The sequence below is a fragment of the Neodiprion virginianus genome, chromosome 5 (assembly GCF_021901495.1).
Source record: "Neodiprion virginianus isolate iyNeoVirg1 chromosome 5, iyNeoVirg1.1, whole genome shotgun sequence".
NCBI classification, from domain to species: Eukaryota; Metazoa; Arthropoda; class Insecta; order Hymenoptera; family Diprionidae; genus Neodiprion; species Neodiprion virginianus.
The window spans coordinates 30,387,327-30,414,708 of NC_060881.1; the positions used below are offsets into that span (position 1 = coordinate 30,387,327).

Genomic DNA, 27,382 nt, shown 5'->3' on the forward strand with positions numbered 1-27,382 from the left:
ATTTAATACGTCTTAATAATTAATTCAAGGTAGGATAATAAAATAGGATGATCATAACTCATTATCTAATATATAAAAAAAATTATTTATCATTATAAAAGAGAAAATAAGAAGTTGTCTTATCAACCCGTGGATTAAAAAAATAACTTATACGAATAGAAAAATTTATTAGACTACATTGTGATGGGAACAAAAAAAAAAAAAAAATAGCGAAATGTAGACACAAAAATGCACTGTTTAACGAAGAGTATAAGTAGCGTATTTTGATTTTGCCAATTACTTGATTAAACATGCGTAAAATTTTTAATCTTTCTTTGATTATAAATTCGTGAAAATTACGCTTTAGGTGAGTTTTTGTTTTCTTCAATAATGAAAAGATAGAAACAAAGATTCGGATCACATCTCGAGCGCTAAAATTATAATCACGTTTACGAATTTATTCAAACAGTAAAAAGGGGAGAACACCCTGTATAACGGATAAACGGATTTTTATGAATCTAATGAATTTGAATTAACGTATTATCGTAACATAGTTTGTTTTCGCTTACGCTGTCGCTGCTGTGTAATAATAATAATAATAATAATAATAATAATAATAATAATACGTAATAATAATAGTAATTACAACGACAATGATGATAATAATCATTATAATAACAAAAATAATTTTTCTAAAAATTTTAAACAACATTATCTACATGTATGCACCTACACGAAAAAACGAAGCGTTTGATCAAAATCATATCCGTATATGTGACTAAAGAATTGGCGATATTATTAACAAGTGATTAACAATACTGTGTATCAACGAGTTATAGGTATCGATTCGATATACACAGCAAAGTGACTGTTGAATAATATTTTGTGCATATATGCACATATTCTTTTCGTGCAAAAGAAAAAAAAACAAAAAAAAACGAAACGAAATTGTAATTTTATTATAGACAATTGCGTGTACATACATTGATAGTTATTTTTTCAATCTAACAATTAACGCAATGTCTCCTTCACATTACTTGTCATATAATATTATACATATATATATATACATGTATATACACATGCACACGAACACACAACATTTCATGGATCACTAACCAGATCTAGAGCCAGGGTTTTAATTATTATTTTATTATTATATACACATGTAGCGTAATATTCCTAACTCATTTAGTGTTTGGCAATAATTGTGACGTAGTTGTTTTATAAAAATGTCGCTTAATTCACCTGTAAAAGTATTAGACAAGATACTGAGAAAGAGAAAAAAAGAAAAATCGAGAACGAAAAAAAAAAAAAAGAAGAAAGGATGGCAGATCACAAAAACTTTAAGAAAGTAAACAAACAAACGAACAAACAAACAACGGAACAAAAAACACCGAAAACACGTTCACGCACGTATGTGTATGTGATAATATTGTAATTAATACAACGACTATTGATAATTACAAAACGCGGTGAGTCGAGGGTGGAAAAAATATACATACATGTATTATTCAAATAATGGAATTGTGTTCCATGATATGTTGCGATGTAAATGACTGTATAATTCATTGATATGGATATACAGGAACTGCGATTAATTTAAGATATAGTTGAAAGGAGGAAAAATCGAAAGTAAAAACTATAAAAAACAAAAAAAAAAAAAAATAGTTACAAAACATAACGAGTTGTGCAATTACGACGTTGCGTATATTGTATTACTTGTAACGCGTTCGTAATTGATTCGGCGAGAAAGAAAAACGTGGGTAAAAAAAGAAAAAGAAAAAAAAAAATCACACTTATTTAAAAAAAATTCAATAATAAATAATCCCGGCTGGTATAAAAAAAAAATGAATTCGCGAATGGAAGAGGGCTGAACTGAGGCACGTTATTGCGTTTATGTGAATGTAGGCGACGAGGCGCCCGTCCCAGACGACGGAATCAAGCCAACCTTCACCGAGAGGCCTGTGATCAGACAGTCGGACGATGGCAACACTATTACTTTCGAATGTCGATTAGTCGGCGATCCGAAACCGACTGTCAAATGGTAAGGACTTAACAAAAGCATGCCCCTAATCTTCATTGAGGATTTACCTACGCGCGAAAAGTATTACACGTATATAATAATGAGACGTGCATGCCTGACAACGGAGTTTCAAATTCTCAATTTTCAACCGCACGTACATAATAATTTCAACACCGTATATACATGCAAATTCAATCGCAAAAGAAATCAAGATACAGAATATGATAATAAAATTGAATAAAAAAAAAAACAAAAAACAAAAAAAACATACGCCGGTGTTAAAGCGCGTGTGACATTCGATTTTTTTTTTTTTGTTTTTCCTTACAATTTGTTTTTTTTTTTTCTTTCTTCCTTACTTCGCAATAAGTAGGCGCGATCGATTTTTCTTCTTTTATACACATTGTACAAGCATGCGATATTTGAAAGAAAAAAAAGATAAAAAAAGAAAAACAAAAAAACAGACAGTGGATAAATTGAAATTTGAAATGTGACGGTGATGGGATGTTAGACGAGTGAATATCTACATGATAATGTGTGGCAACAGGTATCACGGCAACGACGAAATAAAAGACGGCGGGAGGTTCACAACTTCCCTCGAACTTGATCAGAAGCTCTACCATTTAGCCAGGCTGCAAATCACCAGCGTTGCTAAGGCCGACAGTGGTGAATACAAAGCTATCGCCAAGAACAAACACGGGAACGGCGTTGCTACGATAAATCTCAACTTTGAGGGAGGCGATAAACCGAAGTATGCCACATTACAACACTAATGTCAATCTGCTTGTCTTATTTCATTGCTTCGCGATTACCTAGCCATCAATTTTTCGACGTTGGTATTAGAGAGTAAATCAAAGACATGGTTAGAAATCAGGTTTGAGTAAGGTGATATGTCTGTACGATCCGATTGAACGATTGGTAAAAAAAAAAAAAAAAAGACAACGACTATTTATCAACAAGAGTTCTAGAAATCAAAACGATTTTCGTTTAATGAGTCAATTTTTTCAATCTGTGTAACAGTTACTTCAATATAGATAAAACAAGTAACGCGAACTTCTGTCTTTTCCATTTATCGATAATAAACGCGGTATTTTCTGTAAATATATTCGATTAACAGCAGTTGTTAATCGTCGAGCAATGAAATATCACGAGCGCATAATTCTATCTTGACGCAAAGTTAAAAGGAAAAACGAAACGTATCGAAGTAAAAGTAATAAGTCAGTCATAGGAATTGATTTTACTGATTAATCCTCCCCCTCCCCCTCGACTAGAATACCCGACGGAAAACCGCCCCGATTTCCAAAAAAGCCAACGATACGTCAAGACGGCGAAGTACTGATAATGGAATGTATATTGGAGGCACATCCGGTGCCAGACATCACCTGGTACCAAGGGACAAAAGCAATAGCGGACAGTCCGCGAGTCAAGATGCTGAGAAAGTCAACAAGCAAGGACACATATCTATTAACGTTGGAAATATCGAATCCGACCAAAGCTGACGGCGGAAATTATCGGTGCAACGCCTTCAACAGCTACGGCGAAAGTAACGCCAACATCTCCCTCAACTTCCAAGGCAAGTTGTGACGATAAGCCGTTTTAAAAAGACCGAGGTCGGAAAAGAAACGAACAAACAAACAAAAAGACAACACACGCACAAAAGTATTTATATCCATCTTCACCTTATTATTATTCAACCTTATATATAATGTACGATATACGTATATTATCGCCGATGTAATGTACACTGATACGTATATTATCTATCCTCATACTTTCACGTATGGTGAAAAAAAAACAAAAAATATTACGTAATATCGAGTCGAGTTCGGGGAAATATCTGCTTTCCTTCGCACGTCTTATGCAAATGATCTTCCCAATTTCATTTCTATTGTACTGCGAGGTTTTCTTGAAAGGACCTGCTTAATTTTGATTGGTTCACGTCCATGCTCGCCGTCTGAAGCGAACTTCGACTCGGAAAGACAAAATTCCCTAGAATCGACCGGTCGATGAGTGACAGTTAACCATAACCTCTCGCATATTACGGGGCGCTTTTCTTTTACATCAATTTTCTGACATGTATCGACACTGAGAGATTTCATTGGTCGGATCTAACGGAATAGATCAACAAAATCACTTAGTGTCTTGTTGTGTTAGAAAGTTGACAGTCGCCCATGCTAGTAACATTTTTATAAAGTTGGCTGTGCGTATGAACGAGACGACTGCGAAAGTCGAGCAGGTCCTTTCAAGAGAATCTTTAGGTGTGTAGACTGATTCTGGTTTTCATAATCGTTCGAAAAAAAACCAATCACATATCATGTTAAACATAAAAGACGTTGAAAAGGTTTTGTACATTGTTGTTTGAAATGATGATTATAAATCAAGGTAGGTTCAGCCTAACGTTTTTAACACGTCGTGATGAGTCCCTGTTTGTCGCTGCTTTGTGTGCTGCAATGATTATCATAATATACATATCCTGTACCATTCATTGTTATCATACATGTTAAACGCTTGTCTGAAAATTAAGAAAAACTTCGTCTCAGAGATTAAAAGAACACCAAAAACAGCTTGACTACGCAGGGAGAGAATACTTTAATAAAACAAGTGTGGACCATGGACAAAGTTATTCTCATAAACGTTAGAATCGTTGATTTTAAGTGATTTCACGTATTTCGATTGATTCGAGATCATCATTTCGTTATTTCAAAGCAGATTTAAGTAATTCGGCTACCTTTGATTAGCAATTTGATTTCCAAAAGTTAAATTCGTGACTTCCTTGAGTGAATGTCAAGTTGCAACCGTTATCTCGTAGCGAAGTAATCCAGGCTGTATGTTTAATGGTGAATATTTGAAAGGTGCAGATGATGGAGCAGGATTCGCGCCTTCTTTCATCGAGAAGCCGCGTATCATTCCAAACGAAAGTGGCACTCTGATAACGATGAAGTGCAAGTGTAAAGCGAAGCCGAAACCGGACGTCACCTGGTTCCGGGGCACAACCGTCGTCAAGGAGTCGTCGAAGATCACAATCAGAAGTTCCGGCGTCGAGGAAGACGTGTACGAACTAACACTCGAAATTAAGGTGCGACCTTCGCCGAGCATTTAAAGGGTTACATACACCCTGGACGGCTAAAACTAGAGTTATGTTTAAGAACTTTCTTCGTGTATAAAACTGAATTTTATTGAACAACCATTGCATATATTTTAAAGTATGACATTTTATATATATTGTGTGAAAATTGGGTTGAAAAATATCAAACGGTAAAAAAGTTTGAGAGTTTGCGGTACCGGACGTGTCTCCGCTATTTTGCATCTTACAAAAAAAATGTGTGCTTCTTAAAGTAGATAAATGAAAGTAGTACTTACCGAGCTGGAATTCAAAAATCAAATTGTTTCGGATCACGGCAGTCTCCGAGGTGTATGCAAACCCTTAACGAAGCTTAATAATCGGATTCCATAACCGATTCCATTTCGAAATTTCAGGATCCATCGGGTCCGGACGGAGGCACGTACAGGTGCCACGTCAAAAACGAATATGGCGAGAGCAACGCGAACCTGAATTTGAACATAGAGGCTGAGCCGGAACCGGAGGGCGACGGTCCGACCTTCGTCGACAAGCCACGAATCCAGTCCCAGAATCAAGGAAAATTGGTCATCATGGACTTCCGAGTCAAGGCTGATCCGAAGCCGGATATCGTTTGGACCCACGCCGGCAAAGTCGTCAAGGAATCGTCGAAAATATCCATCAGTATAACCAAGGAGAAGGAGGATGTTTACTACATTAAACTTGAACTTAACGACCCTGGCGCCGACGACTCGGGACTCTATAAATGCAACATCAGAAATACCCTCGGAGAACTGAACGCCAATTTGACGCTGAACGTCGAAAGTAATCGCACATTTTTGTTCATCTTATTCATCCGTTATTTACAGAGTTGGTTGAGGGAAGGTGACGCTAACGCTGTTCTCGAATTACAGTAATACCGGTGATAAAGGAGAAGCCGAAAGTGATCAAGATCGTGAAGAAGAAGACCGTCATTGTAGAATGTCAAGTACTGTCCAAATTTGCACCGGACTGCACATGGTTCAAAGAATCGAAGGCAGTGAAGGAAGATTCCCGGCATACTGTTCACGTCGAGAAAGTCAAAGAGGTATACCAACGCAAAAAACACACTCCGGTAGCTTGTTTTTCGATATTATTCAATTCTTGGAATTATTCATATCCTCTGATTTACATTTTCAGGGAGAGTTCGCCGTCAAGTTGGAAATCGAACAGGTATCAACGATTGACAAGGGAACGTACAAGCTTGTCGCTAGGAATGAGAAGGGCGAGGCCACTTCTCAGGTTGTTGAAATCACCGAGATCCCGGCCGAGGAGGGTGACAAACCAAAGCTCGCTTCTGGTCTCAAATCCATTGTAAGAGAGGCTGTTTAACCGCTGTTTCTTTTCTTTTTTAACTTTGTTTCGTACCGCTTAACCCGTTTTTATTTTTCACAGACTGCCGAAGAAGGCAGGACCATCGAATTTGTTGCTCGACTCGCCAAAGAGGACAGGAAAATCAATGTTGTGTGGACAAAGTGAGTGATCCTAAATTATACCTCATACACATGTAAAGATAATGTGTTTATATAATTTTGAATTTTGCCGCGCTCCGTGCGAGTAAAGTAGGAACCGCCTTACATGGCAGGAGAACATTTGAGTTTTTGTTTAAATTGTCAATTCCCTTTCCCAATGTTTATTATTCAATTTCTATGCACAATTACCTATATCACACATGATATAGTTAATTGTGCACGTAGTTCTCCTGCCGTTTAATGCGGTTCCAACTCTACTCGCACGGAGCGCGGCAAAATTCAAAATCAAAAGAATACATTTACTTTATATACATCTATATCATTATCGTTTCTTCAGAAAAATTGTGAAATATTCCTCATAAAATCGATCATCAATTTCTTCATTCTCCTTTTCTCAAATTTTATGCACATACACTCTCACACAGGAATTCTACTATCGTGAAATCGTCGAGGGACATCAAGATGTCTTTTAACGGTACGGACATCAAGTTGACAATAAATTCCGTTACAACCGACTATTCAGGCTCCTACAAACTCGTCGTTACCAATGAATTCGGCAAGGACGAATCGTCAGCCGAGCTTATAATTAAGGTGAGTTCGTTGAGGATTCAGTGATCTTAAGTGAAAATAGGAAACGCCAAGCAAAACTCCAAAACTCTCCCGCCCCCCAAATCATTTGAGTATTATTATTCTGTGCATCCCCCTGTTTCAAAGAATCGCCCTCTGTTCCCCTTTCGAACTTTCTGAATTGTTAATGGTATGTTTTAATCATGGAAACATCGAATTTACCCTCTAAATTGTCGCGTCATCTTGAATTCGTCGATCGCAATTTGCCCCGATATGTTGCACGTATAAATGAGATTTTTCTTTCCTCCTTTTTCGTCACGATGTGATAATCAAACACACACACACACACACACACGCTCGGCAATACATCGTAGAAGAAGGAGGAAAAGAAGAAGGAGGAAGAAGAGGAGGAGAAGGAGGAAGAGAAGGTCGAAAAGAAAAAGAAGAAGGAAGAAGAAGAGAAGGTAGAAAAGAAGGAAGAGAAGAAGGTAGAAAAGAAGGAAGAGAAGAAGGAAGAGAAGAAGGTAGAAAAGAAGGAAGAGAAGAAGGAAGAGAAGAAGGAAGAGAAGAAGGAAGAGAAGAAGGAGGAAAAGAAGGTAATACACAAACTGCAAAACACGAAGTCAATTTTTATTGAGTCTGTACAAAAACATATTTTCCCAAAAAATTCCAAAAAATCATTTAAGAAACGAACTGCAAGCATTTGTCCCCCGCTTTTCAATGCATGCGTGTCCTTTTTTACTCGTTTAAATACCTCCTAATTTCGCTACTAAATGTGAATACCGCTTCAATCATTGTTCAAAATTACGCATACGATTCCTTATACTTGTAATATTAATCAGGAATCCGGAGCAATTTTTCGTTTCACCCGACTAATTTCGTTTTCCGTTTGTGAATAATAATTTTTGTGTCATGGATATAAAGCTGGAGGAAAGCTCCGACGAAGAAGAGCGTTCCGTTAGCTTGGTAGAATCGAGTGTCGCAGAGCCTGTCGTCGAAGACGCAGACTCATCGTCAGAGCCAGTAACTCAGGTTGAGGTACACGCAATTAACAATATACATCGACATACACAAGTACACGTTATATATTAATTTTTTTTTTTTTTCATCCAACATCAGAGGAGATTTTTTTATCGCTCTCCTTTTTGCTGAAAATTAGGAAAAATCACATTTTCAACAACACAATATACATTGTACATTTTTATTTTTTCAAGGATATACCCGCTGACACGAAAGCAAACGGTATTGACAAACCGATTTTGAAGAAGGTAAATGCGATACACGGTATCATTAGTTTTTGAATTATCGCTTTTGCAAGTTTTTCCAACATTTTCTTTATTCGTACTTGTAATAATTTTTTTTGCACTTTGGCACAAAACTACACCTACACACCTACACGCAAACAAATATTTACACAAAAAACGAAGCTCTTTATTGTGGAAGAAAATTTATTTTCTCTCTATCTCTCTTCCTGTCCGTTTTAACTATGATTTATTAACACTATCCATGATTATCTTGTATTTTATGAAAATGTTACTTCCTCATATTACTTGACGTAATTTTTTTCAGAAGAAATTTTTAGGACAGTCAATTCGCTTGCTACAAATGTACGAGCTTATCGATATTTTGGTAAACGAGGAAAAGAAACCAATACAGAATGACAAAGTATAGCAGAAAGATGTAGAATTCTGAGCGTGCTTGCCTTTTCTCATAATATTCGCATTTATTATACGCAACTGCTCGTATTTAAAATTAAATTACCCATTCCTTTTCGATCGTTTGATAATTTATATTTTCTCTCTTTCTGTTACAGAAAATCGAAATTAGGGTGAGTTTTCAATTATTTTATTATTCAAGTTCTCCATTCTCTTCTTTTCCGTTGATTGTTTTCAGATTTGCAGATACGCTTAGTAGAATTGACGTTCAAAGAACTCTAGATGCAGAAATTCCATAATCGAATTTGGTCATTGGTTTTTGAGCAAATAATATAATCTCTCCATTACATCAATTCAATGAAGATATCTGGGAATATTCTTTTAACGTCAAAACAAACCAAACTCCTGAATCGCAATGTGTAATAAAAAAAAAAGCGTCGCTTTCGCTTTTTCATATTTCCGATCGCACTGGGCATTAGCTGCTATATGTATCATTAACATGTATATCATACTTCTTTCCTTTCTCAGCTTTACAGGCTTTTCTAATCATCTGCAGCTGCAATTTACATTATATAAGCCGATATTAATATTTATTATTTCTTAAATATGCTTAGATTTCAGTTTTCGTTTTGGTACACCGATGACGATATACATTATTTGCACAAACACATACCAATACCAGTTACATTAAACACAATTTTCTATAATGAAAAAATCGTTTCCCAACGAAGCTGGATCCCCCAAAATCTATGAAATATTTTATACATCCTTTGTTTTCCTTTTGTCTTATTCTTGTATCTTTCATCGTTCAATTTCGTATTTCATTCGGTTAGATAAACGATTGTTTGAATGTTACTTCTAAGATAATTGTAAAGTGTCAGAGTTTGAACAAAGTGGAATGAATTGTCATGTAATTGTATCGATTGTTTTTATTATGTCTTTTATATAATTTGCGTATTGCGTCATCTCTGTAAATTTGTTTCGTCATACGGTGTTTTTGTTTCTGCATGTTTAATTGTGTGCGTTCTTTTTCGTTTATTTACTGTTTTTCTTTTTTTTTTTTTACTGGTTTACTGTAAATCATAACAGGTAACATCGCGAATACAACAATATTCAAAGACGGTCCAGAACGCGTTTGTTAAAGCTTCTTTGAGTATCGTTGTATCTTACGTTGATTCCAAAATGTATTTGATAATTGTGACGCAACAAAATTATTTACACAGAAAGACGAGCCTGAAGTTAACAATGTTGAGAAGATCGAAGAGAAAAAGGTCGTCAAGGTAAGCGAGGAAAAATCCAAATCATTTTTTTCATCTTTTGTGCAAAAAAAAAAAAAAATGACACGTGGTGAAATTTGGATTGATATTTTCAGAAAAAGGTTGATGAAAAGACCGCAGAGGAGAAGAAAGAACCTACCAAGGTAAATTATACATACGGATTCAAGGATAGAAAAATAAAACTGACGACTTTACAGAGAAAGAAAATAAATATACTTAATTCTGTTTTTTTTTCTTTCAATGCACAGGTAAAGAAGGTCGTGAAGAAAAAAGAACCTGTGGACGAATCAAAGGACACTTCACGTGAGGCTACACCAAAATTGGAAAAAACTACTGGAACCAGGAAGCAGTCAATCAGCAGGGTAATCAACTGATAAATTCAATTTGTTAAATTAATTCAATTCACTGATTTATGTTAATTTTATTAATTCTCATGCATATTATATTCGTGAAATTTTCATCAGGTCGAAGAACTTCGCACAGAAAGTCGTCGAAGTTCTCTTGTTACGACCGAAGAAGAGGTAAGGAACTGTTTAAATTCTTAAATCGAAGAGTACACGCAATTTCTAGCCTTATTTTTTTAATTTCTGCTTTTAAATCAAACTCGTGTTTTCATCGATGTGTAATTTTTTTTCCTCGTTACAGATTACAAGAGATGGTAGCAAGACACCGGAACGTCGTTTCTCTACACAAAAGGTATGTTACGCAACATTATGCGTGAAAGAAAAAAAAATCGTTAATCAAGTTAAAGGACCGTTACTGAATTTAACCGTTTGGGTATTGATCAGGTTGAAGAGGAAACGAAATCCGAGAGCCGTCGTTCGTCTACGGTAGACAAAAAGACGATTGGCGTAAAGGTGAGTTTTATCTTTTTGAGAACAATAAATTTAAAAAAATAAACACCACGATTCTTAGTTTGAAATTAGGATATGGCTTCAAAGTATATGAAATTTGAAGAAATATTTCTTTAATGCAAATTCATAATCAACTATGAACACCTTCGTATTAATAGGAAAAGGTTCGACTGCGCATGCGCGAGTTTTTTCGGGCTTTCATGCAGGTTAGCCACCTTAAGGTTCAGCTATCAAACTTGGCTTACGGAGGTTATGCAGGCGATGTGAATTTTTTTCAGGCTAACCATATCTTGAGTGGTTGATGTAGTGATTCGGAAAAACTTGGTGAACTTTTATTTTCAACTGTCCGATGAGTGATAACCGCTACGAGTTGTCACAACGAGATAATTTCAACTCACCACTTGACGCGGGATAGTTTGACGTCTCACGCTTCGTTTCGAGTTAAGTTGGCACCACTGCCTTGCATACGAAAATATAGTGGCCGTGCGACCTCGCTGACGAATAGAATTGCATTGCTTTGCGCATGCGCAGTCGGTCGCTGAGCCTGTTAAGTTTCACCGATTCTTGTCGATTTAATACGTGTTGTAACAAACACAGAGCACACTCAACAACACACTACACCATACAGTCATACTCACATATCCTTAGGTCGAGGAGCCTAAGAAAAAAGTCGACGAGGCAAAACCCGCGCCCAAAGAAGAAGTTAAACCAAAAACAACCCCTGCTACTAAACTTGAACCCAAGGTTGAACCCAAGGTTGATCCTAAGGTTGAGCCTAAGGTTGAGCCTAAGGTTGAGCCTAAGGCAGAAGCCGGGCCAAAAACCGTCCCCAAAGATGCAGAAAAGCCGAAATCAACTCTCGGTGTTAAAGTTGAACCCAAGGTTGAGGAAAAGCCGAAATCAACTCTCGGCGTTAAAGCAGAACCCAAAATTGAGCCCAAAGCTGAACTTAAGGTCGAGTCAGTACCGAAACCTGCCGATGAACCCAAGCCAAAAACAACTCTGGGTGTTACACCCGATGAAAAGGTAGAGAGACGGTGTAAAGCGTACAACGAAATTTGTACCTTTCCGAAATTTCGATATTTTCTTTTTATTTTTTTAATCTTCTTCTTTTTTTTAACTCGCATCTATTTTCGCATCTCTTATTTCCTTATCTTTATTTCGACGTCACTCGGTCATTGAAATTGGCTCTTTGTTTTGGGTTTCCTCATTTTCTTTTCACCCCCCTTTTTTACTTCTTCAATTTTCTTAAAATACTGTTTTGTTGAATCACAATAACCGTATTATTCTCCACGCTTTTCATTGCGACGATTTATTATCCTCAAAAATTGAATTAGAAAAACGAAATATTACTACAATAAAGCTACCGCTTACTTTTCGCTTTTCATTATTTCTTTCTTGAGTTTCGTCACATCTTCACATTTCCATATCCTTTGTACCCTAATCTGGCAATCTTCGTCCACGAAAAAATAACTGTCGGCATATTGTTATCATTACACTATTCAACACTCACACTTGACACATATTTTTTCACAATTTCTGCATTATCGCTAATGAATTTGCAAGTAATATTAGATAACAATCGAGATTTCTCTGTCTGCAGAAAACCGAGCAGGATGCAAAGAAATTGGGCCTGCAAAAAACCGCGACGGTAACTATACAGCTTCATTTTAACAAAAACATTTTTAATTTGCAAAATTGATGCTTATCAAACAATCCATTATAGGGGATTTCAAAATCGATCTAAATTTTGCGAAAGATCAAATAAGCGTTTAGCTTTGGTATTTTTTCGATTTTTTGGGCCAAAAAACTTGAAGATTTGACGAAAAATAACTTGTTCTTTTTGGTTACAGCTCGAAGAACAGAAAAAGGGGCTGAACAAGGTCGAGTTGAAGGTAAGCTTTCTGTTTTTTCCATTCATCTCACGCTCTTTCTGTACTATATGTATTACAGAAAAACTGCAAAATATGTTCTTATCGGTTTATTTTCTCTTCGTACCGAATGTTTTTTACTTTCATTTTGATCGTATATTTAACTTTGCGAAGCTTAGTTACATTTTTTAAACCTTTATTTACAACTAGTCATGTTTATGTTTCAATACATTTTTGTTCTGACTGTACGTCCCATACATCCTTAAAGTATGTTTTTTTTTTTTTAACGATTTTCACCGTGTTTTATATTCTATGCATAAGTTTATAAAACTGAGAGACACAAGAGAGAAAGACAAAAATTGAGATCACGACGGATTGCAAAATAGTATATTGTGCAATAAGGAGGTAAACTCGGTCTTTTCAGGTCGAGTGCAAGTCTGCAATATGAGTCGTAGGTGAGCTCAGCCCGATAAGAACGTTGCCTCCTTGTTGCACGTAATTCTTCACATAACAAGAGTATGTTACACGTTTTTTCGCAAAGAACGATATTGAGGTTAGGGTCGCGTAATGTCAGATTTATTTGCGACAGCGCATGCGCGCAGTACAGAAAAGACGACTTTTCCTCTACTCCACGCATGCGCATTTGCAGACTGACTTGGCCGCCACAGAAACGGGTACTTTGTTTACGAAAAACACGCGTGAAGAAACGCGTAAAACATGCTCGCGTTGTATAAAGAGAATTTTAACGTGCAGGTATTGAAAAGTCATATGATCTGAGAGAAGAAAAAAGATATTATACCGTGTATTATAAATTTAAGTATATAGGTGTAATAGCGATATTTATAAATGTATTATTATCGCCGAATGAAACGACGTGATATTATATGTATTTGTATGTATCTGACTTGGTGTGAATATGTAGACAGAGGAAACAAAGCCGGCGGAGGTGAAACCGAAATTTCGTATACCGCCAAAATCAGCGGTTAAAAATGAGTCCTTCATAGGTTTTCAACTTAAACCTGTTAAGCGTGGATCAAAGCCTGATCAAGGTGAAAGTGACACGATTGAGCTCAAGGTATCCCCAGAGGCAGGGGTTATATATTTTATCCTCTATCACTTCTGTGTTGAAAAAAAAAAACAAAAAAATAAAAATCAGAGTGAAACAATTATCTCTCTATCTTCTTATATCAATTAATTATTCTTTACGCGAATATTTAAAAATATATCGCGCGCTTTTATATACATATATCTCTCTGCATAATAATAATAATAATATCAAACAACAAATCGCAATGACAATTTTAATCTTTCGCATTAATCATTAAATACAAGTTTCAATTTCTAATTTATTCGTTACGAATTTTTTGAATTTTTGTAAATCAACGCGAAAACACACTACGTAAGAAATTGATAACTCCGTACTTTGGAATTTGATGATCTAAGATTTTTTCTTGTCAAACGAATTTTACTTCAAGCGACCGAAGAATGTGATTTTTTTACTGAGGATTTTGAACCACGATTTTTTGACGCCTTAGGAAATTTTTGATGCGTCTCTTTCTTTTGCGCAGTATAAAATATTTTTCATCATTCGGTTCAAAATTGCTAAGCTGGATGAAACACGATTTTTTTTTTTCAGAGAACGTCGACAAACAATTTTACTACCGGCGATTTGATCATTTTTTTTTTTCTTTCCCAATTTTTACGTCTCATTTTCAAAACGCCACGAAACTCGCTGGAAAATTTGATCATGTTTTCCAAATATTCCAACATTATTTTTACCATATTTTATACATTCTCAATCCACTTCTATACTTTTTTCTTCTCACTACGATTGCTTAACATTTTTTTCCCATCGGCAGAGAATTTTTATTATTTTTTTTTTTTTAACCATACATACACTTAAATTGTATATACTTCTACTTTTTCAACCAACACGCATTTATATTATACATATATAATGTATACACCACCTATATTCACACGAACTATTCTGATCTATCCTATTTGTAATTCTGCCAACTCTACGCGCTGATCTCTATACCTTTATACCTATGTACTTTACTCTGTTACTCTATGTCCCATCCATTATTTGTCTTAAATTGTAAATAATGTAAGCAATGAAACAATTATTCTCTCTCGTACTGCATATACACATTTCTATCTCTCTCTCTCTCTCTCTCTCTCTCGCTGTTCACCGTTAATTACTCTTCATCCTATTTTCAGCGTAATGTTGTTACTATTCTTACTATTGTTATTATCATTATACTCTTGTGTATAATCTATCATATCTATTCTATTATACATGGCTCTCTGTTTCTCACTCTTTATATCTGAATTAATGTTCTGTTCTACGTCTATGCATACTTTATGTATATATATATATACTATAATGTAATATTTCTTATTCAATCTGTTAAACCCTGTTATTTCGATACGTAATTATCACGCCGTCTGTATTATACGTAATTACTGATGGCCATCGTATAACTGCTAACAAACTTCGTTTTCATACTTTCGTGTGTCTCTTATTATTCTTCTTTTATACTCTCTAAAGCAGCTATAACTTTATAGCTAAATTTTCTTCTCATCTTCCCTATCAATGAGTGTTGATCTTATGCGCGTTGATTTTAGCTTCGAATTAACATCGTTTGTACATTTCGCTGATTCGAAATATCATGAGAATCAACGTTTTTTTTTAAATAATCATTTCGTCAATTAATTCGAGCTCAATGAATAATTTAAATTTCTTTTCTATCTATTTATATCCAGTTTAATTCTCTTACCATACGTTGACGGATCGTTTTTTGTACAATTTTGATTACGGTTAATACGATTTATCTTCCTTGTATTTTTTCAATTTCAAATTGATTTTATTTTGATTCAAGGTAAAAAAAAAAAAGAAAGAAAGAAATCCGCGTACTAATTTTCTATCGTACAATACATCGAGGCTAATATAATCGTACAATTGTGCAAATTTAATTTTATTCAGAAAACAGAGAAACCGGAAAAACTCGAGGCGAAGAAAGTCAAGGCTGCCGAAAAATCGAAGGCATCGAGCTACGAGCTGCCCGAAATTCCAGATTACGAAAGAGCTGTTTTGGAAAAACCGCAGGAATTCGACTTTGGCGATCATGTTCCTCGCGATAAAACTAAATTGGACAGACCGGCGAGTCAGGTAAGCTTAAGAAAAATATTGAAACGAAATTTTTGAAAAAAAAAAAGCTTTTCACAAAGCGAGGAAAAAATAAGACTATACCAACACAATTTTCTAATTTTCAAATTTATTCCCGTACTTAAATATTTCAGCAAGTTTCTCTTAGCTAATTGATACTGAAATTATTTTAAACGTATAAATATTATTGTAATAAGTGATTGATTTAACTTTAAGGACATCTTTTATACCAATAATAATGTTTTTCTGTATTTTGCGCGCGCGTTGTTCTATCGAGCAGAAGTTGGATACGAAGGTAAGCCGAATAGTTGAGGATTTTATATCGCAGATCTTCGCTTGGCCGCTTCGTAATTTTGTGTATACGTTGTTGAGTAAAATTGGTGTCGATTTTATGTTCCTTTCATTTTTGAATTTTTGTTTTTTGTTTTTTTTTTTTTTTTTCATTCTAACGTAACGCTAGGACGAAAACATTTTTCCTCTAATTCGAAATTTTGCGTAAAATTTTCTCAACGAGGGAAATACGAGATCGCTTGAGATGCGAAAAGGGTGAAAATAGCGTTAAGCCAAATGGGATGATTCACGGTTTCATGATTCTAGCGAATTATCGCAAGTACCCAAATCCGAAATCGTGCAGTTTGGCAAGGTATGAATAGACCCTAGGAATGTCTATTTCTGATATCCTTAATGTTTCCACTTACGTGACTGATTGCGTTCTATTAAATTTAGCAAGGTTGTCGGTTACGACCAGTCAAAATGAAGATTATTTTTGGGTCGGCATTAACTCGGTAAGCTTAGATCATATTTGTGTCTTCAACCGCGCGGTTCTAAACACACTTTCTGCACCCTTTTCTTCTTCTTATATCTCCTAGTTTCGCGATACTGAATGTAAGTCCTTACAACAAATTCAACCACTAGACAGCTCGATGAAAATCCGTTCGATTTGCAGTCTCAATTTATTTTTCCTTCGATTTAAAAAATTTCAAGTAGCTGATACTTCATCAACAAACGTAATACAATAAATCGGAAACGTAACGACTCCAGTGAATCGAAAAATAATGAACAACCCTGTTAATAATCAAGCTTTTGGTTTTTTTTTTTTCCTATTTTATTATTTTTAATTATTTTGGCAGTGTTTTCATCGAATCCATGATGGATCGAAAATATTTCAACTGATATTGACTAACGTATCGGAATGAATTTCTGCAGTTTTTCGCAATAACACGCTTCCGCACCGTGTGCATCAGCATCGTCAGCAGTCTGCGCTTAAAGTGAGACGAGAAAAAAAAAAAAGAGTTTGTCTGATTGAAATTGTAGCCAAAACTACCGGAAATCAAAGCACCGGAAGCGCCGAAAATCGAGGTCATCAAAGACTCGACTCCAGACGCGAGCAGGAAAGGCTCCCTGGCACCCGGAAGTGGGACGAACAGTCGTCGAGGTTCGCTCATTCCTCCAGAGGAATTGGGACGTAGAGCCAGTCTTATTATCACTGACGAGGTATGTTACGGAAAGACCGAAAAATTCCTACAGGTATTTGTTTATAGGTGTGAAAAAGTTACGCTGGTAGGCGCGAATTTCGTCTTCAAATTTAAAAAAAAAAAAAAAAGATAGGATAAAGGAAAAGTGAAAATAAACAATGGAACGAGATTTATTATACCATAATGAAAGAGGATCCGTCTTCTTTTTTTTTTTTATTGATATTTAAAACATGTCAAATCGTACATTACCAACTACCAGCATAACGTATTTCAATACTATTATTACTGTTATCGTTATCACTTTTTTTCATTCAATTTATTACGATTAGTACCCAGCCCCCATAAATTGTGATCGTTTTTTTTTTTTTGTATTTGTTTTTTTTTTTTTTTTGAGTTATTACATTCCGTAGACTGCAGTGAGCTCGTAAGCGATTGAATATTTTCTATTCACCCGTTAATAATTGTCTTTGTAGAGTATGCGATTTCGACCGTATTTTCGTTGACCCCGTTTTCCATTTGTATTCTGTTCTTTTTTTTTTTTTTTTTTTTTAATCTTACGTCGTCGTACCCACTCTATAACTTTTGTTATAATGTAGAAAAAAGGTTAAAAAGCTGTACCAATAATGAAATAACGACAATAATAATAATAATAATAATAATAATAATAATAACAATGGTAACAGGATTATACCTTTAAAATATTCGAACTGAAGAAAACAGAAAAGTAAAAAATCAAATCAACTGAAGTTTAAGGCAAGGTACAGCTTTCACGATCTATGCAAATAGTGTAATAATATATTTGTAATTATCAGTTTGAATGTTAAATATTGTAGAGAGTGGATCGTATAGGTCGTCATGTCCAATTTGTCCAATTTGTCGTAAAAATCGTAGATCCAGCTTCGCCTTGTTATATTTGTCGGTAAAAATTTCTATCCTGCCCCACGTCTGATATCCTGTTTTCAACCCCCCCCCACCTGATCAACCATTTATTACGTCACAGTGTGTAACGTCATTGCTATCCGTGAAAAACAGTATTGTCCGTGTCACGTGACCCAATCCACACGCAGAATATCAAAGAGGTTAGGAAAAACAAAAGCAATGAAAAAACAAGAAATCTTCGACCGTTGAATTTTACAGAGAGACGAAAAATGAATTTCTCTTCAACAAGGCACAAGTGTAAAATAGATTTAAGATTTTCACAGGTTACGTATAATAGGTGTACGCTATAAGCTGAACGCTGAAAAGTTCCGGATGCTGTGCGATGTTCGCTCTCAAGGATATACAATTGGTATACGGATTTATGATTTGTGTTCGTTTCGTTTCGTGTTCTACAAGTTCTTAGAATAATCATTGATTGTGAATATATATATATATATTTTTTTATTTTACATTTCTTTTGTAAAAAGAAACAGTACTGTAGTTTGCACTGACGATGATTCGTCAGTTTGAAGATTTTAACTTAATCCACGTATATGTTGTGACGTCATTTGTGCAGTGCCGCAAAACCATTATTCGAAACTTTTACCACACCTGTATTGGCCAAACGCATCGTAAAACTTTCACCCCTAGTGAAATTCAAATATTATACTATTGTATGTAAGTTCTAATCGGAGAAATAGCTATACATCGTGCGTTTGACGGCATTTAGTGAGCACCAAAGCCGTCGGTTCAATGGTGGCGCTAGTAGTTGATTCGGCCGTCTCAGTTTCGGAAGCGCGGTCCACCTCGTCACTTTGGCTCTCAGTTGCTCGCGACAGATTCTCGATTCAGCGGAAATTCTTACTCCTGCCGTACCGTTGGTGCCGGCACGGTTGAAAATGTTTACATACGTCGGGTTTGAGAGAGAAGCCATTCCGAGTTACGCGGAAATAATTCTCGTTCGTGCAGCGTCGTGGTGCCATGTTTGTGTTTACTTTACTCCTCGAACGCGAATCGAACTGCCAATCAATTTTGATCGCATTTTTCCGAATTTCAAGCCGCTTTCGATAAATTGATGTGAAAGTTTCACGATTCGTTGCTGCAGGCAAAGTATTTTGTACATAATCCCGAAAACCCCGAACGCCGCCGCCCTTGTAGACAAAGTAAATCCCGATTTAATAATAGTATAACTTCAGTTCTTGTCCAAGTTAACATAGAAAACACACACGCACACTCGTAACACTACACGCTGTGGCTCTGTACATAACCGTTTGGTCCATAGGAGAATAGGAAGCTGCGCCCTGGTGAAGTGGTGGAGGAACGTAAGGTGAGATAACCATAAATTACAGAATCTCAGCTATATTAAATACGTATTCCTTCGTCCGTAATATTCTGCAGCTACCACTCGCTACATAATATTGTCATTGCTCTTCACTGATACGGAAAAAATTGCCCAACAACTGAACGATGAACTTTTCTTCCTTTTCAATGTCTCGAATTAGTTTCAACGAAGAGATTATTTTTGCCCGGATTAACCTTTTTTCAACCGACTTTATCTTACAGGTTCATCGATCTTTCGGGGTTTTTTATTCCGTTATGCATAATAATATAATCATGATCATTATTTTACATCGACTACTCCAATATCAGCAATACTTAATTTTCCGAATGAATTTCTCTCGTTTGTTTTTCCGATTGGTTAGCATTTTTTAATAATCTATCTCACAGTACATTCCACGCTTTTTTCCCGTATACTTTACACAATATGTGTACAGTATATGCTCAAAGATTATTTAAACTTTCATTTACCATTTCTTATTTTTAACGAAATAGATGTTTTCGTATTTTACATCATCAATTTTACTTTGCATATAAATGTTTCTCTATCTGTTTAATTTTTCACAAAATTCTATCGTCACTAAATTATACGTTACCGAAAATTACGGACGTTGTATGAAAATAAAAAAAAAGTTTGCTGTTATTGCAGTGCCAATTATATAATACTCTACACTATTTTTATTGATACACTTTCACTATTCGTATTATTATTTCGTCTAATGCAGCTAATGTCTCATTGCATGACGCGTATAAATGGTGAGAGTCCGCGGTGCCAAGTGTAGCAGATTCTTCAATGCTGGTTCATCTAGCAGTTCGATAAATGAGTAATACGAAATAAATTTTTCCCTTTTGACAATGGTTTTTGGCAAAGTTCCACTTGGCACCATAGACAAACACGGTGCCACTTGTCAATGGATGTTATATTTACAACAAATATTGTGTACACGGCTAAACTGTTCGATCGGAAATAATGCCAATTATACAAAACTGTTTCACAGCACAAAAAAAAGCGAAAAAAAAAAGTTACGAATTTTCTGTAATCGTTTATCGATCGAAGAGAGAAGCCGAAAGTGAAATTTATATAGATATGATAATATGGTCTCGTGCAATGGCGATGGTTATGGTTATGGACTGATATAAAATTATAATGATACTAAGCAGATAATGCCTGAAACATATATGCACCTATACTGCAAATTACACGTTATGCGATTTGCATTAAAAATATAATCACCCAATTTTTCATGCGGGTATATACAATAATAATAATTATTGTCCATGTCCTTGTATGTTACATTGTTAATATTGTACGGTAAATTACGTAATAGCGAACCACAGGTATTGATGGTACGTTTACGTAGGTGTTATACTACCTACGTGTTACATAGTTCGTGGCTAAAGGACGAATGATCTAACGCGCATGCGCTAAGATTCTACAACAGAAGCAGTTGTTTTTTCAGGATGACCAACATATTTGTGGTTACGTACGTCGCGGCGAGCCATCGTTTGAACATATGACGGTTGGTCAACCTGACTAAGGAACTGCTTTTGTTCTAGAATTTGCAGCGCATGCGCGTTAGGTCATTCGACCGTTAGCTACTCACTCTGTATAATGTTTTAAAATCGTAATCTTCACGTTACATTATGCACATAACTTTCGTTTCCCAATATCGAAATATCCATCGTGCCGTTATTATATCAAATCATCTGTGACGTCTCTTTATCCCTTCAAATCCAACGATCCGCATCCGTTATATATATACACTTATACAATACCTATTAAAAAAAAAAAAGATAGAAAAATATGCGTATCATACGGTCATTGCAATTTCTAATAATTGCCGAATGAATCGATCACACAATTGCGGTTAGAAAATTATTCGATTATAGTTCACTTCACCTCGTCGACGGTTGGGTTAAATTATAATTGTCGTCAAAAAAAAAAAAAACAGAATAAGTTATCGAAATAGGTATGAATACGGAGGAGATGATATCGGCAGGTTATACTAACCGAATAAAAACGAAAAAAAGTACGAATCCAAAAAAAACGATACAAAATTTTTTTTTCAAATTTAAAATAAAAAAAAAAAAATTTTAAACACACAAATACCATTAAATCACATTCTTTTTACATTGGTGGTTCATCGTTATATCTGATTTGTGCAGGTTGGAAAATTACGTCCAGGCGAGGTGTTAGACGCCAAGGTGAGATTTGTGTTCGCTAACACAAAACTGACCTATATATACATATATATTGAAGAAATATATATATATATATATAAATAAATATATATATATAAATATCACTATTATATTATCATCACTTGCAGTTTGAAAAAAAAATATGAAAAATCCTTTCTTTTTTTTTTGCAATTTATAATTTTCTTACATTGGATTTTCATCATCACTTTTATATTTGTTAATTTTATTTTTTTCACACTATTTATCTACCTATCTCTTATTCACTCTCTTTTATCATCATTCGTCATCATCTTTCTTTTCGCTTCTATAGAATTCATATTAAAAAATGATTATTTATTCTTACCTCCTGCACCAAAACAATTACCAAACTTTTTTTCACTTTGATTGCAATAAAATGACAAATACTCAACATCAGCACGACCGGTGAGTCGATTCTTATTCTGTGATTTTATTTCCTCGTCAATTTTTGTCAGGATCAATCGATACGAAAATCAAAATGATTTTTTTTCAATTAATTATTATATTATAACATAGCAATAATATAGTAATTATCAACTCACTTTGCAATAAGAATGAAATGAATATTTTGCGACGGGGAAATATTTCACGCGAAAACGAATCAACGAGACGGTGATATAATTACTTAATTAATAACACAATATATCGGCACACCGTAAAATTATTATATATACGATTCGCTGTCAATGTCGGATCTATATATAATATAATTATCGGAGTGACTGAGCTGCAGGCTGCAATAATCGGGCTAAGAGCGTTTTTCTCTTCTTTTTCTCTTAATTCGTTTACTTAACCGTAAAGCACATTAAAAAAAAAAAGCTCACGTTTTATTCTCATACAGCTGGCGTGCATTATGACATTTAAATAAAATATAAAAGCAACGGAAAAAGCAAGCAAAATTCGAGAAAAAAAAAAAATAAATTAAATAAAAAACAATTTTAAACTTCTACCTCACATACGCAATATATAATATAATAAAGCTTGGCGAATAACGCGATTTTTGCGATTTTGAACATTATTTACCTGTTTGCGCATAAAAATAAATTGCGTTCGCAATTATCATACGATTGCTTGAGCAAAGATTAATACGATTTAATGCGAGGATAATAATGATAATGATTTAATAATGGGTAAATTATAATAATAATCCTAAAACTTTTTTTTAGCTGATTGGTTTGGAGCTGCGATTTTTATATACTTATAATCTCTTAGTCTTACGTTCAGGCTATAATTTCTTTCCCCATGATGCAATATGTAACTTGGTGACATTATATACTTTACAATTTATACAATACCTTTATCATTTATCACTATGCAACCTGCGCATATTATTTTTTATTTTTTTGTTTAATTTTCTTTTAGAACTATTATTTCATTCCATTTTTCCATCCTCAGGCAACCCCCCCCCCCCCTCTGCCATCACCGCCACCGTTACACCGTTTGTTATAATTTTTATTACAAATTATTATCTCATCCTTCTTTTTCTCGGATATACAGAATAGGATCGGGCGTCCTGGTGAACTACAGTCCGAAAAACAGGTTAGCTCAAATATACGCGCTCTCTCGGTCAAGTTACTTGTTTATTTTAAAAATATTATATATACAATAACGGTAATATTACGATTCGGTTTTTACCATTGGCGTAACTACTGTCTCTCACTCTCTCTCTCTCTCTCTCATACCTAAATACATAACAATATTTAACAATCCGTGGATCAAGATTTCGAACAATGCTGTTAAATGAAAGTCAAAACATTTCTCATTTTAATTCGATGTCAAGTTTCAATATTTCAATATTAAAATCAAGTCAAATTTGTCCCATGAACGTGTTTCTTTATTTTTCCTCGATTCTTTTGTTTTTTTTTTTTTATTCTGTAAACGGTTTTTATTTTTACAGATGTAACTGATCGAACAGCAATCTCGCCGCTATAGTTACGCAATTATATGGTCGAACTTGAATTGAATATTATTAGTTATTGTTTTATAGGTGTACAGAAATATTGACATTATATGTGTATACATGTTATATATTACCTGTATACTCGTGCTCACACTTTTATGTCGACTTGGTAGATATTATACGTTAAAACTGTTTTGACATGACAATTTTTTCATCATTCTATTCCGATTTGAATTATATGTCAATCGTTACCTTGTCGTTTTTTGCGAGAAAAACAAATGATTCAACTATTACACATTTGTAATTTTCAATCGTTCGACATTTTCTTCTTCTTCTTCTTTCTTTGTCTTCTTCGAATTTTGTCATGTCATTGTCAGAATTGTAAATATGTTCTTTTTTTTTTCTGTCAAGTATAATTGATTTTTCATTTTTATTTATTTATTTATTTATTTTTTTGTCATTTTTTTCTTGTCAATAATACATTTCACGTATGATACTTTGTTTGTGTACATACTTAATAGAGTGCACATGTGTAGACTTGAGCCTGGAAGAGTCAAAAGAAAAAAAAAAAACACCAAAGACAGCAAAAAAATTCGGAATTAGAATTCAACTATTGTGGATAACACGCTGTTACACGTCATATTTGTACATACCCTATACATATATGTTAGAGCTAGCTGCTGGACGTAGTGAGTAGAAAATTAGTAAGGAACAGTCGTTAATTTTTGTTTTTTTCTTAACCCTAATTCAATGTTTTCCTTGTACCTAAGATGAAAAAAAAAAAAAAAAAAAAATACCATCTAGATACGTGTTTAGTTAGAAAATTTGACCGTAAATAATACAATTCTCTTCACAAAATGCGCAATTCATTACATGTATTTATTGTGGTAACACAAAATTGCGTAGTCAGTTGAGTAGAATATTTTTATTATTTATTTACGTATATCCTCTTATATTTTCGTCTCTTATTCACAATACATACATACCCATATACCTACATATACACATAAATGAACTATTTTTATTTTTGTTTACTCAATTAATTTTCACACATTTCGTTCGTTATTTAATTTCTTCAGATCTCTTTATTTCTCGTTCTGCCATTTCCTATTTCTACACAATTTCTCTCTTCTTATCTGCATAAATCATCTACCCGTATCAATTGTCCGTATTTATTTATTTCACAATTTCTTCCCCCATTTTCTATTTGAAGCATATAATCCGTGTTGATATTAACGCAACCAATAATCAATTCATTACGAAAATTCGCGTCACATTTGAGTTACAGGTCGATGTATTTATTGAATATTATTTTAGATTGTACGAAATATTTTATCATAAATTTTCATACGACACGTATTTCTTTTTATTCTAACATACGTTGAAGAGGATTTTACGATTTTCTTTTAATCGTGAATTTGTTCCTCATATGTGACACGCGTTTTATTCACGTTTCTTCTTATTTTTTTCATCTTCCTTTACATCTATTCATCAATTTTATGTTTTTCACATAAATTCGTACACATGAAAGAAAATAACAGTCATTGTTTTCTATTATTCATTTTTTCCCTCACACACTTATACATTATATTCTTTCACATTACACATTTCTTTATATTTATCGAAACATATATTACATGATAAATCTGATGTATATATATATATTATATGTTCTCACAAAAATCCAAAAATATCCTCTTGTTACATAACATACCTTATATGTTTCTTAACCATCATACTATTACATATACATGTTTTTCCTTCTCGCGGTATAAATAAATTATATCATAGGCAACGTACATTCCTTTCGTACTGTAAATTGTTATTATAGTTTTCGGTTTTTAATATCAAATTTTTTTTTTTTTTTAAATCACGGTCAAACAACTTGCACGCTATGCAATATCGATATATATATATACGTACCTTGAACGACAACAAAAACGTCATGAAGTAAATGGAATTAAAATATGACCGTAATGTTGCACTTTTACCTTGAGCCAAAAAAATTTGGTAACTACAAAACAATTATAAGTGTAGAATTTCATACACAAAAAGATAACACGCAGTCGAACGAAAAATAAGAACAATTTTTTCGATGCGTTAACGAGTTTCTTTTCTTTTTTTTTTTGTCTTCTTTTTGTTTATCATCTAGCAGAAAGCCGTTAATTTCTGTGTTTTATTTCTGGATTCGTATATGAAAATTAAATCGGTGTTTAGTGTCACTAATGAATTTCTTTTTTTTTTTTATCAATGTTAGTAATGTAATAATAATGATAAAACAATTAACTCGAGGTAACTAATATAATAATTGTGACACAAATCCGCAGTGTCACAATCCCCGATAAAAAGCTGTGATAACAAAACAATAAATATGGGCAATATTTATATATATGTAAAATATACGACATATATAAAATATTTCTCACGTGACTAAACCTGACATTTTGTAACTAAACAACAACACCAAGCTTTGATTTGAACGTGTTAAAACATGCTTCCAAATTTAATTAATCATCGCTATGTGCTAATCACTATATATATTATGTTATATTCTATTATATTTACTACACATAACAACTGTAAGAACAACAAAAATAATAATAACAATACTATTATTAGGTGTATATAATAATTGCTTGAGAAACACAGCTCGTAACGTATTAAAGTACTGTAGAAAAAATTTAATTCGTAAATAAATTTTTGTAGTCCGCCGTACAAACTAAAAGTAAAATCAATACTTCCAATTATTCAATTTTTGTAAATAATATTCGTACTTGTTCAATTTACGTATTTTGTGTACAATACAATTCTTGAATGATATAGTCGACCTTGTATCACGTAGAGCTGTGAATAACGTTTCCAATATCTGAGTAAACATGTAACTTTGAAAATTCAATGTCTTTATTTGGTTTTTCAAAATTTTTGTCGCTTCCTTCAACAACAGCATTCGCGTTTAATCGTTAACTCGCTACTCGGTTTTTACAACGATGTTTGTTCGTGCGTACAGCGTCGTCGTCCAAGCACGGACGTCCGAAGACCAAGTGTGGCGGATCTCGAGAATAGAATCAATGAACCCAGCACTCCTCTACGAGACATCGGTCCAGGTGGACCCCCGCAAATTGTCCATGTCGAGGACTCGTATTCCGCCCGTGAAGGTGAGAACTTTTATCTATATATATATATTCGCTGGCCCGTATTTGATTATAAAAGTAGTTGTGCCTCAAGATTTTTACCCCGGATCAATTTGTCGAACCAAGATTAAAGGCTGACGGCTTGCACAAGATATTTCTCTAGCTCTATGTTCCCATAATTCGCCGGAATCGATCAGCTGATCACGCGGACCGGCGCCATGTTGCTCACACGAACCTGCAAAGCAGCGTCGCCACATTCGCTGGCCCGTATTTAGTCATAAAAGTAGTTATTCCTCATGTTTTTTACCCTGGATCAATTTGTCGAACGAAGATTAAGGGCTGACGGCTTGCACGAGATTTTCCTCTAACTCTATGTTCGCATAATTCGCCGGAATCGATCAGCTGATCATGCAGTCCGGCGCCATGTTGCTCA

At 34.4% G+C, this 27,382-nt stretch overlaps 1 protein-coding gene across 1 annotated transcript in view; it reads left to right on the forward strand.

The window, feature by feature from the left end:
* LOC124304634 (twitchin) overlaps positions 1-27,382 on the forward strand; it is a 76,281-nt gene that overhangs the window by 11,388 nt on the left and 37,511 nt on the right. The window contains 30 exon segments of the mRNA XM_046763116.1: positions 1,891-2,026; positions 2,550-2,753; positions 3,274-3,575; positions 4,861-5,078; positions 5,480-5,885; positions 5,975-6,147; positions 6,240-6,413; positions 6,495-6,574; positions 6,997-7,162; positions 7,513-7,734; positions 8,063-8,176; positions 8,353-8,406; positions 8,952-8,966; positions 10,017-10,073; positions 10,166-10,213; positions 10,319-10,432; positions 10,535-10,591; positions 10,716-10,766; positions 10,859-10,927; positions 11,573-11,950; positions 12,528-12,575; positions 12,778-12,819; positions 13,718-13,870; positions 15,785-15,970; positions 16,248-16,262; positions 17,282-17,461; positions 19,643-19,687; positions 21,865-21,903; positions 23,416-23,457; positions 26,826-26,973. Coding sequence (XP_046619072.1) covers positions 1,891-2,026; positions 2,550-2,753; positions 3,274-3,575; positions 4,861-5,078; positions 5,480-5,885; positions 5,975-6,147; positions 6,240-6,413; positions 6,495-6,574; positions 6,997-7,162; positions 7,513-7,734; positions 8,063-8,176; positions 8,353-8,406; positions 8,952-8,966; positions 10,017-10,073; positions 10,166-10,213; positions 10,319-10,432; positions 10,535-10,591; positions 10,716-10,766; positions 10,859-10,927; positions 11,573-11,950; positions 12,528-12,575; positions 12,778-12,819; positions 13,718-13,870; positions 15,785-15,970; positions 16,248-16,262; positions 17,282-17,461; positions 19,643-19,687; positions 21,865-21,903; positions 23,416-23,457; positions 26,826-26,973 — 3,936 coding nt within the window.